This window comes from Alexandromys fortis, unplaced genomic scaffold, assembly GCF_014885135.2.
Source record: "Alexandromys fortis isolate MF-2015 unplaced genomic scaffold, M_Fortis_MF-2015_v1.1 scaffold_373, whole genome shotgun sequence".
NCBI classification, from domain to species: Eukaryota; Metazoa; Chordata; class Mammalia; order Rodentia; family Cricetidae; genus Alexandromys; species Alexandromys fortis.
Window position 1 is genome coordinate 104,316 of NW_026068244.1, and position 18,124 is coordinate 122,439.

The window sequence follows — 18,124 nt, forward strand, 5'->3', positions numbered from 1 at the left end:
GTATACAGCCGTTCATCAGTGCTTAGTAAAGAGAGGAGAACACTACTCATGAGAACTAAAGGCCCTCCTTAAGTGCAGAGACCATTGTTTTTCATACCTGCACTATGGTCAGATTCAGGAAATATATTTAGAATAATGGCCTCTTTGTGATTTTTGAGGATGCAAAAGCTCTAGCACTTGGAAGTTGCCCAGTTTCATTGGTCTTCCTTTTTTTTTCCCCAGTAGAAAACTAGACACAATGTGAGAAAATGATTAACCAAGGAATAGAAACAAGGTTTTTCCTGAAAGAATTGGCCTCTTGTCTGGCCTTTCTTGACCGGTACCAGTTATTTAGAACCCATGAGCTGATCAGTAGCTCATGATTATCTCATAATTCTCACAGCAATCCTGGGAGATTAAGAATGGAGTCAAGAAGCATAATACCACAAAACCTGACTAAGTTTAAGAACAATACAGTACTTAGATTATGGTCTATCTGGCTCCAGAAAAGATCCTGTTTCTTTTCTATACCAAACTGCATTTCGTGTAGATTTAATAGGTCAGTTATAAAGCATTAGTCCCTGAGTGGTTAGTCCATAAGCACAAACAATAACCCAAGTAGCAAAATTTCCTATATGTTCAAATTTCCTGCAAAGATTTTCTGGTAAGGTTCAGCTTTCTGCTACTCCATTAAGGAAATTTCTGAAACTGCCTACCCAGGTACTCTACTCGCTGAGCTAAGGGAATACAATCTGGAACAGCAGCGGCGGGCCCACTGTGAGGCCCTCTCTCCTGATGGCCTACCCGAGGAGCAGCCACAGACCACCAAACTGAAAGGCAAAATGCAGAGCAGGTGGGTGGCTACTCTCATTTTGGCTGTGGGCTAGAATCTTGGACTTTTAAAAAGTGACTTCTGCTGGATTTCCTCTTGTTTCATTTCTGTAGGCAGTTTTTCTATTTGCTCTGTAATATACTTGACCTGGTGTTTCTCAAATTCTTTCCATTTGTAATATTCTCTTTTGAGATTATTTTATCTAGTTAATACCAGAAGCCCTTCTTGCTCTGAGTGTTTTACTTCAGCGTTACACTTCAGTGTTTTCAATATACCCAAGCCACCTCTACACTACCCAGGTTTGACATGGCTGAGAATGTGGTAATTGTGGCATCTCAGAAGCGACCCTTGGGTGGCCGGGAGCTCCAACTGCCTTCTATGTCCATGTTGACATCCAAGACATCTACCCAGAAGTTCTTCTTAAGGGTACTGCAGGTCATCATCCAGCTGCGGGATGACACACGACGAGCTAACAAGAAAGCCAAGCAGACAGGCAGGCTAGGTATGGAACTGTAGTGTCCAATTGAGAAGGCTGACGATGGTGGTTGTGCTGGTGCTATGGGGTTGGGGGTGGTGGTAGTGGTAGATCCGGAATCCCTGGAGGAGCGGGGCTAAAATTCCTGTTTTGTTTGTGGTTGACCTTTCCAAAAAGAAAACCCACCCACCCCACCCTTTTTTTTTTTTTAAGATTAAATGTTGATTGCTGTATTGTATATAACCCATTCAAGTTGTCTACCTGAGATTGAGTAGATCAAGTTACAATTAAGGGGTAATAGAAATCTGGCAAGGAAATGGGGAAACCATCATTTTGCTGAGAAAGACTTATGGGTGTGTGCTTTCTGCCTCCTTGAACACTCCTAACTAAAACTTTAGCCACATTCTCAGACATTAGCCTGCCAAGTCATTTTTCCTCCCTCTTCCTGTCCCATAGAACATTCTTAACATACCACCATCCATTTGCCTAGCACCATTCCCCCTGCTCCTCCCTACTTTGGGGCTTGATTATGAGTATACAAAACTGCCTGAACTAAAATTCAAACAACAAGATGCCCTATGGCATCCACAGAGAGAGGAGAGAATTTTAGACATTCCCTCTTCCTACATTTTATATTGTGCCTTCCTTTTTTTTTTTCCTCTTTCTCCCAGGTTCCTCCGGTTTAGGCTCAGCTAGCAGCATCCAGGCAGCTGTTCGGCAGCTGGAGGCTGAGGCTGATGCCATTATACAAATGGTACGTGAGGGTCAAAGGGCGCGGAGACAGCAACAAGCAGCAACGGTTAGCATGATGCCTGTGGCCCCTCATTCATTTCTCTACCCTCCTTCTTGCAACATGCCATCAGTGGGGTTTCATTGCCCATACTTTGTGTGCTTTTGCATTAAGTTTGCTAATGAATGCCTCTAGACAAACAGGGTTACTTTTTGTTGGTGTTTCCCTTACTGTTTATTGATTGTTTTACTGGTTTGTATTGACATCTGGTTGGATTTAAAGCTTAGCCATCATACCCCACTCCCAGCTATCCAGTTAGTAGTGTTTTGTAAATTACCTAATGCTCTTCCTGGGTTCTGAAGGGTTATGGGGTTAAAAAAGACTTTTAGTGTCATGAAATAATGCAGAGACATCTTAGGAGTCGTTCCCCAAGCTTGGTATACATCTCATATGGCCACTTTTATCTGTAGTTACTTCTTCCACCCTGGCCACTGCCTTTTTTATAATCCCCTGGATGTAGGAAATGAGGAAGATTTTAGGAACTCAAGTAGCCACCTCATCATTGAGGTCCCAAATCAGAATAGCTGTAATAAAAGCAGTGGTACTCTTTCATTGCCTTCTTGTTTTTAGAACATACAAATCACTTTCCTAAGATACCAGGATTTTTTTTTTTTTTTACATAAAATTTCTGGAGCCAGACGGTGCTAACACGTCTGTAATCCCATCACTTGGGAGGCAGAGGCCGGCAGATCTCTTAAGTTTTGAGGATAACCTGGTATATATAGTGAGTTCTAGGACAGCTAAGGTTACACATAGAAACCCATTCTTGCGGGGGGGGGGGATCTGTCATACAGTAAAGTTCCATTTGAGCTAATAGAAATAGCCAACAAGTCTACCTTATGTGTGCATACACAAACCAAAAAAAAAAAACCTGTTTCCAAAAACTTGGAATTTTTGTCTATGCTAAGGGCACAAGTGTTGGGGGTGGAGTGTGGTCTGAGTGGGAATTGGTTGTGAGCAACTCTTGGGGAAAATCTGCAAGCTTAGAGTGAAAAGGAAGCATGCATGTTATTCTTTTGACCTGGAGAGCTATAGACTTTGATAACCGAGTAGGAGGAAGTATCTTCTAAGCTCAGTATGTAAGACATTCAAGGGCCAACCTTTAGTCTGTCCCAGAGGAAAACACCTTTTATATGTCCTTGTTTTCCTTTTATCCAGTCGGAGTCTAGCCAGTCAGAGGCATCTGTCCGGAGAGAGGAGTCACCCATGGATGTGGACCAGCCATCTCCCAGTGCTCAAGATACTCAGTCCATTGGTCAGTACTACTACTGCTTATAGTTCAGCAAAAAAAAAAAAAAAGAGGGGGGGGAGAGAGAAATCCTAGTGGATTCTATGTTCCCAAAATATATACAATCAGTGAACACTGGTTTCTATAAATGTTAACAGGATTTTGATTTTTATAGTAAAGAAACACCTGGGGTATGATAGCATGTATCTGGAGAACTAAAATGGGATTATGATAAATGTGAAATCAGCCTGGACAGCAGATTAGGGGTCTGAAGAGATGGCTCGGTGGTCAAGAGCACTGGCCACTCTTCCAGAGAACCCGAGTTCAATTTCCAGCACCCACATGGCAGCTCACAACTGTCTGTAACCCCATTTTCAGGGGATCTGACACTTTTACACCAATGCACATAAATAAAGTTAAGTAAATTATAAAACAAAATAGCAGATTAGAATCTGGCAAGATGTTTCAGTGGATACAGGACATTTGTGCTTGCCACCAAGCCTGACAACCTGAGTTGAGCTCCAGAACCTACATGGTCAAAGTTTTCCTCTGATCTCCACATGTCCTGTATTTTCTCTAAGTAAATACATGAAGCCACTAAGGCAATATTGAACTATTCATATACCAAGTCTGCAGCTATGTAGTGAGACTCTGTCTCAAAAGAAGGGTAGGTGAACTGGCTTGCTATAGAGTCTGATAACCAAGTTTGATCCTGTGGGACCCACATCCTAGTACTCACTCAGAAGGCAGAAATGGGCATATCTCTGAGTTCAAGATCAGCCTGATTAACACAGGAAATTTTAAGCCAGCCAGAAATACATAATAGTGAGACCCTATCTCAAAAAAAGAAAGAAAAAAGGGAAATTGTATTCATGAATATGGTGTGTGTTTCAAGACTTGGCTCACCCATTTACTAGCTCTGGGTTATAAGGCACAATTCATTTAAAGCAGGACTGTTCAAGGTGGAGAAACAGCCCAGTCTAGGTAAATTGCTTGCCATCCATGAACTCATTGAGTTCATTTCCAGGCCAGAAGCACCAGATATAGTGACACACTCTTATAATCCCAGTGCTAGAGAAAGCCAAGGTAGGGAGATTCCTGAGTTTAGGCTTGAGCTTGCTGACCAAGTGACTGGCCTACCCTAATCAGTGAGCTCCAGGTCACCAAGTGATCCTATTTCAAAAAACAAAATGGATGGCTCTAGAGCAGTGGTTCTCAACTGTGGGTTGCGACCCCTGTGGGACTCAGCTTTTCACAGGAGTCACCTAAAACCATCAGAAAACACAGATATTATTTTTTAATTAAAATAGGGATATTCACAGCTGTTAGAATTAAATAATTGAATATGTATATAATACTGTCAAGTACCTGACACATGGTAAATGGCATTTTTCAGTGAGTTACATACAGAATGCTTTTGATACCCTGTAAACACATTACTTTAAAATAGTGTTCTCATGGGACACCCAGTTTTGTAATGCTTTTGAGTCATCTGGAATTTTGGAGGTAAATATTATTCCCATGTTCTTCATCCATCTTCTTTTATTCAAGGTCACATGATCTGCAAGTGCCCCACAGCCAGGATTTAAACCTAGGGCTGTCAAAGCCTTGAAAAATAGTCAGGATTTGGGTAGAGGATGAAAGCAAAGGTCAGGAAGAAGCCTAAGCAAAGCAGAGGTCTGAAAAGGTATAGAGTAGGGAGGTGGGGAAAAGGCTAGTGATTAAGCAGTTGATTTTCTCCTGCCCAGAAAATCCAGCTAATTCTCGCTGCTTGGCTGTTGGGCAGTTGAGAATAAACTCCCAGGGGGCAACTAGGAAAAATACCAACCATGGAATAGTGGGTATCCATCTTGCACTAAGGCTTCTTGGGGCTTAAACTGCCGAGACAAGTTGTCTAATTTAAAAGGAACTTGAGTCAAAATATCTGGTTTATGTCCTAGCCCTATCTCTTAGAAAAGAAAATAGGGAGGTAAAGAAAATGGGCAGCCTGATTCCAAGGGCAGCTATCAGAATTTGGTGGATATAATGTTCGAAAACATACTTGTGCTGGAGGCAATTGTCAAAAGTTCCATTTGGCACATTGCCCTTAAAATAAGATGTTCTTTGTGGGCTAAGGAGACAATGACAGGATTATGTGGCTTAAACGCTAGTATAATTGAGCCAAATATGTTACTTTTTTTAATAAAAAATTTATTCTGTATACAATATTCTGTATGCCTGCAGGCCAGAAGAGGGCACCAGATCTCATTACAGCTGGTTGTGAGCCACCATGTGGTTGCTGGGAATGGAACTCATGACCTTTGGAAGAGCAGGCAATGATCTTAACCGCTGAGCCATCTCTCCAGTCTCCAAATATGTTATTTAATGCCATCCACTGCAATATGTAGACCTTCTAGATGTTGTTCAATGAGTTAATATTCTTGGCCAGCGGGTCAGCACAGAGTGTCTGGTGGCCTGTGCTTTTGGTCTGGGGAAGAAATTTCTCAAGAAAGATACTGAAAGCTTTCTGATTATCCTTTGTGTATCTAGTCACCTCAGATGGAGCACCACAGGGGGAGAAAGAGAAAGAGGAGAGGCCGCCTGAGTTACCACTACTCAGTGAGCAGCTGAGCCTAGATGAGCTGTGGGACATGCTAGGGGAATGTTTAAAGGAACTGGAGGAATCCCATGACCAACATGCTGTGCTAGGTGAGTTGCTCTCCAAGGGCACAGATTCCCAACCCCTTGGTCAGCTCTGGGACACTTTACCAGGTGATGGTAATGTCTTGCTTTTTTAGTTCAAGCTTATTCTCTCCCTCTCTATAACAAGAATTCAGAAAAGCTGCCTTCTCTCTCTTGGTAACTCTGGTACATTTTGCTTTTAGGCTGAGATTTTCTTTATTACTGATTGCCTTTACCACTTTTCTAACTTCCTCTTTGACTTTGTCTACGTTGTATTTCCTGCAATTTTTCACTATTTATTCTTCCATGCTATATATTTTTGTGACGTGGTTATGGAAGGGTGGGGGTGTTTGTGTGTTAAAGTTTGTGAAGTGTTATTTTGCTGTCATTGCTGTCTTGTAGTGCTACAGCCTGCTGTCGAGGCCTTCTTTTTGGTCCATGCCACAGAGCGGGAAAGCAAGCCTCCTGTCCGAGACACCCGCGAGAGCCAGCTGGCACACATCAAGGATGAGCCTCCTCCACTCTCCCCTGCCCCCTTAACCCCAGCCACTCCTTCCTCCCTCGACCCATTCTTCTCCAGGGAGCCCTCGTCTATGCACATCTCCTCAAGCCTGCCCCCTGATACACAGAAGTTCCTTCGCTTTGCAGGTACAGAGAACTCTTAGACCCACAGATACAGAATGCTTTTTATCCCTAGCTGATTCAGCAGAATGAGAAAGAGTGCAAGTACGCTTATGCTCATGCATGTACACATTTTTTTTTTAAACAAAATTAGTAAGGGCAGGAGAGGCCTGCTATAAGCTCTTAAATGCTGCCACTCCAGGGATTTGATTTTATCTGAGGTCATGTGAAGCCATGTGTTGGGTATAGGACTGGCCCCTAACTTTAGTTAATTCCTGATTTAGACCCCTAAAGCAATTAAGAGCAAGTTGCTAACTACTAGTAGATGATTATGTAGCTTCTTAGGACCTCTATAAAATGCTGATTTCCTGCTGTTATCTCTTCTCAGAGACTCACCGCACTGTGTTAAACCAGATACTACGGCAGTCCACCACCCACCTTGCTGATGGGCCTTTTGCTGTCTTAGTAGATTACATTCGTGTCCTCGACTTTGATGTCAAGCGCAAGTATGTGCCCTGGTTGTGGGGAGTGTTGGGGTAAAGAACCACATGAATGATACCTGTCTTCCCTCTACTCCTCTCCTTCCTCCTGTACATGTATATTGCTTGTTGCAGAAATCTAGTGTAATAGTCTCTGTGATCCCTTATTCAGTAGAAATAGGAAAAAAATAAATTCCTAATAAATGATTTCTCTCCCAACTACTATATACTTCTAGGTGTGTAGGTTACAAAGATCAAAGAGTGTTGTTGAGTTTTCTTTCTAAACAGACAAATTTGTTTGCTCTGCCAACCCCAATCCTACTTTTCTTTATCCTAAGATATTTCCGCCAAGAGCTTGAACGTTTGGATGAAGGGCTCCGGAAAGAAGACATGGCAGTGCATGTTCGCCGTGACCATGTATTTGAAGACTCCTATCGGGAACTGCATCGCAAATCTCCTGAAGAAATGAAGAATCGATTGTAAGAACTTGGGAGAGAGAAAGATGGCTTGGGACAGGGAGCTCTTTCTAGATGGTAATAGTGGCCTAATGTGGCCTCAAATCTAGGACCTGTAGTTACAAAACTCAATACCATTCTTCTTAGATAATGTTAATTGAGCAGTTTTCCTACTTTTGAACATGGCCTACTTGCTATCCCTTTGGTTACTTAGCAACTCCTAGGCAGACAAGGATGTCTTTAATGTTTATAAGGATATGCTTATTTGCAATGAGAACTCATACCATTGTTAGGCTAGGAATAGGAATCTGTCTGCTGATGAGATGGTAACCCTGGAATGGGGTGTACCATGTATATGAGTACCCCTGTCAAGTAACTGTTCACTGGATTATGAAGCCACCTAGAAGAAACTAGCAGTTTACAACACTAAGTATCACAGTAGCTGATGAGATATTAAAACCATGGTCTGTTTTTCCAGAGCTCTCCTGGTACTCTGTTCACTTTTTCATCCAACAATGATACTCTCAAAGTCAGATTCACAGAATCTTTCTTGCTTACTCGATGATGCTACATGAATGGTCAGATCTGTCCTGGCTTTCTGCACAGTTCTCTTGTTGCTGCTCTTTTACGCAGGTATATAGTGTTTGAAGGAGAAGAAGGGCAGGATGCTGGGGGGCTCCTGCGAGAGTGGTACATGATCATCTCTCGAGAGATGTTCAACCCTATGTATGCCTTGTTCCGTACCTCACCTGGTGACCGGGTCACCTACACGATCAATCCATCTTCCCACTGTAACCCCAACCACCTCAGCTACTTCAAGTTTGTTGGACGCATTGTAGCCAAAGCTGTATATGACAACCGCCTTCTGGAGTGCTACTTTACACGGTCCTTCTACAAACACATCTTGGGCAAGTCTGTCAGGTGAGATTCTGGAAGTCTTTAGACTGCCCTTGGCCCTAGGACTCAGTTCCTTATCCCCTCGTTCTATCTGCCTCCACCAAGCATGACCTTATCTAATGGCATTTTTCTAGGTATACAGATATGGAGAGTGAAGATTATCACTTCTACCAGGGTTTAGTTTATCTGCTGGAAAATGATGTCTCCACATTAGGCTATGACCTCACCTTTAGCACTGAGGTAGGTTTTGGGAATCACTTTGGAACTGACTCTGAGCCTCAACAGTTCTGAGGAGGTGCTTTGATTTTCTCAAGCAGAGACATAAACAGAAAATAGAATTGGTAAAATAATCCAATCCTGGTTTCTCCAATTTTAAGAATGTTCTAAGCTGGGCAGAGGCAGGTGGATTTCTGAGTTCGAGGCCAGCTTGGTCTACAGAGCTAGTTCCAGGAAAGGCGCCAAAACTTACAGAGAAACCCTGTCTCAGAATAAATAAATGAATGAATGAATGAATTCCTAGGACAGAAAAGAGCTGGCTTGCTGGGTAAAGAACACTTGTTTTGCAAGCCTTAGGGCCTGCGTTCAGGTGTCACCCATGTAAAAAGCCAGGTGTGGCCAAGATTGAGTGCTTGGAACTTGGTGTGTAGGAGGGTGCAACACACAAGAGGATCATTGGAGATAAATTGGATGCCAGTCTTAATTTCAGGGAGAGACTTTGTCTCAGGAATAAATAGTGCAGGACACAGACAATATTATCCCCTAGTCTCTTCACACTTACCTGTGTTCATACACACATGAAATAGTTTTATTTGTGTATATATGCCACATGTGTTCTAATGCAGAGGCCAGAAATGGGCACTGGAGTTACAGGGTTGTGAGCAAAGCTTGAGTCCTGGAAGAGTGAGCACTGAGCACTCTTAACACTGAGCGCTCGTTCTCCCTCCCCCCCCCAAAAAAAAAATTAAATAAAAGTTTTAGAACCAGCAAGATGTTTCAGCAGATAAGGGTGTTTGCCCCCAACCCTGATAACTTGAGTTCAATCCTAAGGCTTAGCATGGTGGAAGGAGAGAACTGACTTCTGCAAGTGGTTCTCTGATCTCCACATGACGTGTATACACACACAAAAGTAAATTTAAGGAGAAAATACTGGAGGGCACCAGGCGGTGGTGGCATACGCCTTTAATCCCAGCACTCAGGAGGCAGAGGCAGGCGGATCTCTGTGAGTTCGAGGCCAGCCTGGTCTACAAGAGCTAGTGCCAGGACAGGCTCCAAAGCCACAGAGAAACCCTGTCTCGAAAAACCGAAAAGAAAATATTGGAGGGATAAGAAAAAAGTATTCCGGGCTAGAGAGATGGCTCAGAGGTTAAGAGCACTGGCTGCTCTTCCAGAGGTCCTGAGTTCAATTCCCAGCAACCACATGGTGGCTCACAACCATCTGTACTGAAATCTGGTGTCCTTCTCTGGCGTGCGGGCATGCATCAAGGCAGAATGTTGTATACATAATAAATAAATCTAAAAGAAAGAAAGAATGAAAAGAATTAAAAAAAAAAAAAAAAGAAAAAAGTATTCCAGGAGGGGCTAGGCATAGCAGCTTACATCTGTAACCCCAGCACTGGAGGATAGATCTCTAAACAGCTGGCAATAGCCAAATAAGTGATCCTCATGAGACACTTTCTCAGAAAGTAAGGTAAAACAGGATAGAAGACACTAATCATTGACCTCTGCATCCACCACCCCCACCCCGCGCAAATGTTCCAATACATAATTCATTCCTAAAACCAGCTCATTATAGAAAAAACATTAGACAGTTAGAGGTACCCTTTCATCACTTGTTTAGGGCCATAGGCAAATTTTCTTCATTCTGTTTTTCAGCTTTTTCCTATGCAGAAGAGCTCAAAGCTAATGAATAGTGAAAAATGGCAGCTATGGATATACCTCATCTCCCTGTCTAAGACATGGCAAGGAGTTAGGGTGTGTTCTTGTACCTCAGTGTTAGTTGCCGCCCAGGCCAAACCTGATATATATGATTGGTGTCTTGAATGTTCTAGGTTCAAGAGTTTGGAGTTTGTGAAGTTCGTGACCTCAAACCCAATGGAGCTAACATCTTGGTAACAGAGGAAAATAAGAAGGAATATGTACACCTGGTGTGCCAGATGAGAATGACAGGTAGGAAAAGTGTCCTTTAGATAGATCTCGGCTTGTTCAAGGAAAGAGGCCGGCCATTTATTTATTTCACATTTTTTGTTCTTAGTTCCTATGACAAAGCCACAAATGCCTTGTACAAAAGGAGTCAGAACACTTGACCAAAATACTTCAACTATTATCATATAGGGTCCTGGAAACAGTGGTAGGTGAGGCAGGCAGATCTGTCAATATTAGGTGTCAAATTGAGGCTCTCTACCTCTATTAAATTGTATGAGTTCACAATCCATGTTATTTTTTCATTCTCTTACCAGGAGCCATCCGCAAACAGCTGGCAGCCTTCTTGGAAGGCTTCTATGAAATCATTCCAAAGCGCCTCATTTCCATCTTTACTGAGCAAGAACTAGAGCTGCTCATATCAGGGCTGCCCACCATCGACATTGATGATCTAAAATCTAACACTGAGTACCACAAGTACCAGTCCAACTCTATTCAGGTGAGCTGCTGCTGGCAGAGGTATCCCCATATTTTTCTTTTACACTAATCACTGCTGTCTTATGAATGACAGTATGCCTTTGACTCTGTTCTTCTGGAGCATATTATTGGTTGATATTCTCATCCGTCCTATGAAGGAACTAAACCCCATTAAAAGGGATTTACCTAATATTTTCTCTCCTTTTCCCTCTCCCACCCGCCCTCCCTTTCAGTGTTGTTTTTGTTTTTCAAGCCAGGGTTTCTCTGTTTAACAGACCAGGCTGTCTTGGAACTCTCTTTGTAGGCCAGGCTGGCCTTGAACTCACAGAGATCCGCCTGCCTCTGCCTCCCAAGCGCTGAAACTAAAGGTGTGCATCACAACCACCTGGTTTACAAGCTCTCTTTCTAACATTGGGTTTTTGTATGTCTCTTCTATAGATCCAGTGGTTCTGGAGAGCATTGCGTTCCTTTGACCAAGCAGACCGTGCCAAGTTTCTCCAGTTTGTCACGGGTACTTCCAAGGTGCCCCTGCAAGGGTTTGCTGCCCTTGAAGGCATGAATGGCATCCAGAAGTTTCAGATTCATCGAGATGACAGATCTACAGATCGCCTGCCTTCAGCTCACACGTGGTAAGAAAAAGACTGTTCTTTCTTTTCAGTATTGAGTTTGTAGACTTGATAAACTTCTAGACATGAGTATTGCCTGGTCCATTAGACTTTAGAAACCTCTCAGTTTGTTGGGTCTGTGGAAGAGGTTGAAGTGAGCAGATGGGCTAAACACAAGAATAGTGGCTGGGAAGACATTGGGAAATAAACAGCACTTTAGGTAATCATGGTTTATTCCAAAGGGGTTAGCCTGACTGAAACAAGTAATGGCTGGGCAGGGGCTGGATCATTGACTCAGTGGTTAATAACTTTTACTGCTTTTTCTCAAAGGACCCAAATTTAGTTCTCAGCACCCACAGGACAGCTTGCAACTCTGTAACTCCAACTACCCCAAATGCCCTCCTCTTCTGGACTTTACAGGCACTTCTACTAACATGCATATACCCACACACATATATCAGCAGTGACCCTGAATGCTTCCTTAGAGGCATTTGTTTCTCAACCAACCTGGGCTCATGGGAGCTGTCAGACTCTGGACCCACAGCTAGGGAGCCTGCATGGGACTAACCTAGGACTTCTACATATGTGTGACAGTTGGGTAGCTTGGTCTATTTGTGGGACTCCTAGCAATGGGATCAGAACCTTTCCCTAATGCTTGAGCTGGCTGTTGGGAACCTACTCCCCATACAGGTTCCCTAGCACAGTATTGATACAAAGTGGGGGGAACTTAGTCCTACCTCAACTTGATATATCATGCTTTGTTGAAAGGTCTGTTTCAGAAAGGCCTGCTCCTTTCTGAACAGAAACAGAGGAGTGGATGGGGGGGGGGGGGACAGAAGGAGAGGAGGAGGGGAATATGTGGTCAGAATGTAAGTAAATTAAAAATTAAAAAGACTTTTGTTTCTTAGAAAATGTTATGATTGGAGATGTAGTTCTTTTGTACTTACTTGCTAGTATACCCTTGAATGTAGTTCCATTCCTCACACCACGTAAATTAGGTGTAGTAGTCCTGGGAGGCGGAGGCAGGCCGATCAGAAGTTAACTGTCATAGTGAGTTTGAGGCTAACCTGGAATACACAAGACCCTGACTCAAAAGTAATAGAAAAGTTAATAGATGAGGGGCTGGAGAGATGGCTCACCAGGTGAGATCATGTACTGCTTTTGCAGAAGACTCAGGCTCAGTTCCCAGCACCCACATGAAAACTTGCAATCATCTGTAACTCCAGTTCTCAGTGCTCTGGTGCTCTCCTGACATTAGCGTGCACATACACATACATTCAATCAAAACACTCAGTCTTTTTTTTTTTTCAAGGTAAAAAAAATTTAAATGAAATTTACCAACTCACCATTTATGTGTCTCTTCTGTTGGTAAGGCCAGTAAAGTCTATATTGCCAATGGCCAGTATTGAAGCCAGATTCCATTAGATCGGGCTGAGGAAAAAATGGGAGAGTCACCGAGAAGCAGGGGATAGATTGACTCTTGCTCAGAGAGGAATCGATTGGTAGCACTGGGATTCATTTGTCTTTTCTCATAAACTAATCTTTCTGTCATTTTAGTTTTAATCAACTGGACCTGCCTGCCTATGAGAGCTTTGAGAAGCTCCGCCACATGCTACTGTTGGCCATCCAGGAGTGCTCTGAAGGCTTTGGGCTGGCCTAATAAGGCCCTGCCTACTTCTGTGGGGTTTTTCTACCATTGTTGGACTTGGGGAGGGGGGATTTAAAAAGATCCAGAAAGAAAATGTCAAAATCCAATAAATGAAATTCACCAACTCACCATGTGTTTGTCCCAGCTGCCCATCTTCCCTAGTGCATACCTGTTCCCTTCTCATTCTCTTGCCTTTTCTCTTTTCCATGCCGTCCGTGACCCCACCCCTGTGTTAAGAAGGCAGTAGCCTTTGCAGGGACCTGTGTGTCCCAACTGAACAGTGTGCTCCTCACATTCTGTGTTCAGAAGGATTTGCTGCATTGAGACTTGAAACCTTTGGATAGGGGAAAAATTATATATATATATATTTTTTTGTTCTGTTTGCATTTCTTAATTTGTGCTTGGAATGTGTTGATGTGCACAGCTAATGATTCAATGCGAGACAAGATTGGCATCTGTGTTGTGGAGGTTTCAAATAAAGAGCACTCTTCATAACTCACTTTTCACAATGGAGTTTTTTTCAAATTTAAAAAAAAATGAAAAAAGAAAAACTTCTTCCATACTCGACAAATGAACTTTGCAGACAATCATCTGTATACCCTTCTCAGCCACACACCTCCGCTTCTGGTACAATTTCTTTCCTCAGTTTCCCCAGAGAAGAGACTGACAAGCACCAGGAATTGGGAATTACCTTAAGTATTTAGTGAGCATTTATGATACTCTCAATTTTAATTTCCTTAGAAGTTTCTATTCCCTTCTGGTAATTTTAATAAACGATAGCTCTCCACAAGACCACCCTTTTTGTTTTCATTTTGTCTGTCTTGTCATTTGTCTGCAAGTCTTCACGGATGATCTAGTAGTCTTCTGTGGTTTTTCTTCTATCCAGCACTTCAATCTGATCAGACTTTGATGGTTCGTTCCAGTCTTGAACAACAAAGAAATTTAATAAAAGTTTAGTTAGAAAACAAGCCTAAGTAGTACTTTCTTTGTGTGGTTTTTCTTATTCTCTGAGGCACTACCGCTTAAAGATTTTCCCTGTTGACATCTCATAGTAGGTATAGGAAAGTGAGGGGATGTTCTCACCCTGATTCCAGGGGCCTGCTAAATTGGCTGGCAGACATTTTCTTTCTGTGCAACATTAGCTCCCCTGCTCTGACAACTGAAAAGACCAGCTGGTGAATTGCCACTGTCTCTGAACATAATCTTGTCTAAAAGGAAGCAGTCGCCTCTCTTGACACATGCTGTCTCAGGCAGTTCTCCCTAGTGTTAAGGCCTTGCACTGTGTCCTAAAGCTGAGTAGGCATTGCATTTAAGGAAGAAAAGAGCATCTAGGTTGAGCCAACACGGGCTTAAAGGTTACAAGTTCACAGCAGGTAGTGAACCTCCAAGGGACTGACCTAGGCCCTCTGCATGTGTGTGACAGGTAGCTTGGTCTCATTGTAAGGCTCCTATCAGTGAAATCAGGACCTGTCCCTGGTGTTAAGCTGGCTTTTGCAAACCTGTTCCCCATGCTGGAGTACCTTGCCCAGCCTTGATGCAAGGGGTTGAACTCGGTCATACCTCAGCTTGATGTGGCATGCTTTGCTCAAGCTCATGGAAGGCCTGCCCCTTTCTGAATGGAGATGGAAGAGTGGAAGGGGACACTGCACCTGTTATGTAAATAAAATAAATATTTTAAAAGTCACCAGGCGGTGGTGGCACACAGGTGGATCTTTTGAGGTCAAGGCCAGCCTGGTCTACAAGAGCTAGTTCCAGGACAGCAAGAAACCCTGTTAAACAGAGAAACCCTGTCTTAAACCAAATAAAAATCTCACTGCAAACCACAGGCCAGTGGGCAGGGAAGGGTTAAAAGGTCCCGCAGATGGAAGGGAATAAAGCTAGCTTGTATGCTCGCATCTATTATCAAAGGACTAAAAGCTGGGGGAGAAGAGTTGCTGCCAGTTCAAGGCAAGCCTGGGCTATAGAGTTCAGACCCTGGCTCATAAAACTTTATACTTGAGCTGAAAAATAAAGCTCAGTTGTGGTATGTTTGCGTAGCATGTGAGACCCTACATTTGGTAACCATCACAGCACAAAAGGATTGAAAGGAGTGTATGGATTGGAGGTTGAGGGAGCTACAGGAATGGAGAATACAGGTAGAGTTGTAATAAAGGAACATTATTAATGGATAAATTTACTAGACTAATTCAGCAAACAGTTCTAGTCATATAAACATTCAAAAGTTGAGTCATTTACTAAATAGTCAATTGTGATCCCAGCGGGGAACCAACTGATGATTTTTTTTAAAAGTGAGACATACTTGAAGCTAAAGAACATCATGTAGTTCTATTTCATAGCCAGAATTTATTCCTAGAATCAAGAGGTATAAATGGGAGTAGCTACTGTCAGTATTACAGCTGAATGAAGAGTTTTACTTCATGGTTCAGCAACTTTGACCTCTACCAGTTTGGAAATCTTAATCCCAAAGGAACTTATATGTTTCCTGCCAAAAGGCACAAAATGGAAGGACAAACATTTTAGGCATTTGGGGCTCCTTCTGCCAATGAAGGGGATTTGAAAATTAATTCAGCCTGCCACGGTTGCACACACCTTTACTCAGCACTTTGAGACAGAGGCAGGAGGATCTCTGTGCATTTGAGGCAAGCCTGGTCTACAATACCAAATTCAGGCCAACCAGGGCTGCATAGTAAGACCCTGTGTCAAGAAAAGTTATGTCACTGGTTTCAGTTGTGCGATCCAGAAGCAATTATTTAGTGTGCTTTTTGATACTTCGGTGTCCAGGGTAAAGGTTAAGAACTACAGCAACCAAAAATGGGCAGAATCATCAACAACTTGGGCTCCTTAGGAATGAAAGTTTGGGTGGCTCCACCAGGTACAAATTTTTTTTAAGGTTCTGTGTGAAAACGGGACAAATGCAAAATGAATATTAGAGGAAAGAAGATACAGATTAGTTATAACCTCATGATCAATCACTGAGTGTAGCTTTGCTTTTTTGCTTATTTGTACATATATTTAGACATGCTAAATGTTTCTCATTTTCATTTTATATACAAGTAGTTGGAAGCTGATTTTATTTATTACCTTTTTTTAGTTTATTACTTAAAAAATACCAATCCAAATTCCCACTCCCTCCCACCTCTCCCACCTCCATTCCTAAGAGAGGACAAGGCACCCTCCCCTGTGGCAAGTCCAAGGCCCTCCCTTCTACATCTAGGTTGAGCAAGGTATACATCCAAAGACAATAGGATACAAAAAGCCAGTACATGCTGTAGAAACAAATCCCAGTGCCACTATCAGTGGCCCCTCAGTCTGCCCCAACTGTCAACCACATTCAGAGGGACTAGTTTGATCTCATGCTCGTACACTCCCCGTCCAGTTGGAGTTGGTGAGCTCCCATTAGCTCAGGCAAACTGTCTCAGTGGATGACCCCCTCATGGTCTTGACCTCCTTGCTCATACTCGCACTCCTTCCACTCTTCCAACTGGACCTTGGGAGCTCAGTCCAGTGTTCCCAAGTGGTTCTCTGCCTCTGTTTCCATCTATTGTTAGAGGAAGGTTCTATAGTGATATTTAAGATAATCATCAGTCTGACTATAGGGCAAGGGCAGTTCAAGCACCCTCTCTATTACTTAGGGTCTTAGCTGGGGTCATCCTTGTGGATTCCTGGGAATTTTTCTAGAGTCAGGTTTCTTGCTAACCCCATAATGGCTCCCTCAATCAAGATATCTCTTTCCTTGCTCTCATATCTGTCCTTCCTCTATCTCAACTATCCTATTCCCTCAAGCTCTCCACAACCCTCCCTTTCTCCCCTTCCTTTTGCCCCCTCCCACCTCCATGCTCCCAATTTTGTCAGGTGATCTTGTCTGTTTCTGATTCCCAGGTGGGTCTATATATGTTTTTCTATGAGTTTACGTTATTACTTAGCTTTTCTAGGATCATGGACTATAGGCTTAATGTTCTTTGTTTATGGCTAGTATCCTCTTATGAGTGAGTACATAGCATATTCATTTTTCGGGGGTCTGGGTTGCCTCACTCAGGATAGTGTTTTTTAACTCCTCACCTATTGTACCAATTACTGAGACTGAGAAACCTTGCCTCTGTTGGAGATAAAAGGGCAGGCTCCCTGATGTGTTACTAGCCTCATTTTTATTTTTTACAACCCTTTTTACAAAAAGAATTGCCTTGGCCTTGGTGAGCTCCCATTAGATCAGCCCCACAGTCTCAGTGGGTGGGCACACCCCTCAGGGTCCTGACTTCCTTGCTCATGTTCTCCCTCCTTCTGCTCCTCATTTGGACCTTGGGAGCTCAGTCCGGTGCTCCAATGTGGGTCTCTGTCTCTATCTCCATCCATCGCCAGATGGAGTTTCTATGGTGATATGCAAGATATTCATCAGTATGGTTATAGGATAGGGCCATTTGTAACGACGTAAGCGAATGCAGACAGATTGTAAAAATATATACAGCTTTAATGGAGAAATATACTTACAGAACCCGCGGAGACCAGGAAAGCAGAAGCAGTGTCTGGGAGCACGCTCGCCAAATTTATAGGCTAACATTAGCCCGAGGCGAACACGCCCCCTAAGAGGCGGGACTTATCCCTACATCTCCCCTTTTTGTCTAAATAAGACAGAACTAAACCAAATACAACTATATACAATAATAACAAATAATAAATACAACAAACAATATTGAGAATCAAAAGTTTTGCGAAACATTCTATCTCAAGGAGTCTAAATAATGTAGCGAGTAACTACAATTATATAATCTTCAACTCCGTCAAAGATCTGAGAAGGGAATAAATATTACTTAACAAACGAGATATATCCAAAATGTGCAACA

The 18,124-nt window shown here is 42.8% G+C and overlaps 1 protein-coding gene across 13 annotated transcripts in view; it reads left to right on the plus strand.

Moving 5' to 3' along the window:
- The window catches only part of Huwe1 (HECT, UBA and WWE domain containing E3 ubiquitin protein ligase 1), a 105,263-nt gene extending 91,478 nt beyond the window's left edge, over positions 1-13,785 (plus strand). For 12 of the 13 annotated variants that reach the window (XM_050131227.1, XM_050131230.1, XM_050131235.1 and 9 more), the window contains 14 exons: positions 700-832; positions 1,111-1,313; positions 1,958-2,085; positions 3,235-3,331; positions 5,834-5,992; positions 6,368-6,613; positions 6,975-7,092; positions 7,404-7,544; positions 8,154-8,441; positions 8,552-8,657; positions 10,466-10,583; positions 10,874-11,055; positions 11,472-11,662; positions 13,196-13,785. In XM_050131227.1, the coding sequence (XP_049987184.1) occupies positions 700-832; positions 1,111-1,313; positions 1,958-2,085; positions 3,235-3,331; positions 5,834-5,992; positions 6,368-6,613; positions 6,975-7,092; positions 7,404-7,544; positions 8,154-8,441; positions 8,552-8,657; positions 10,466-10,583; positions 10,874-11,055; positions 11,472-11,662; positions 13,196-13,298 (2,213 nt within the window). In that variant the 3' untranslated portion in view covers positions 13,299-13,785. The remainder of the gene's footprint in view (positions 1-699; positions 833-1,110; positions 1,314-1,957; positions 2,086-3,234; positions 3,332-5,833; positions 5,993-6,367; positions 6,614-6,974; positions 7,093-7,403; positions 7,545-8,153; positions 8,442-8,551; positions 8,658-10,465; positions 10,584-10,873; positions 11,056-11,471; positions 11,663-13,195) is intronic. The other variant, XM_050131233.1, reaches the window with a different exon arrangement.
- The last annotated feature ends 4,339 nt before the right edge of the window (positions 13,786-18,124 follow it).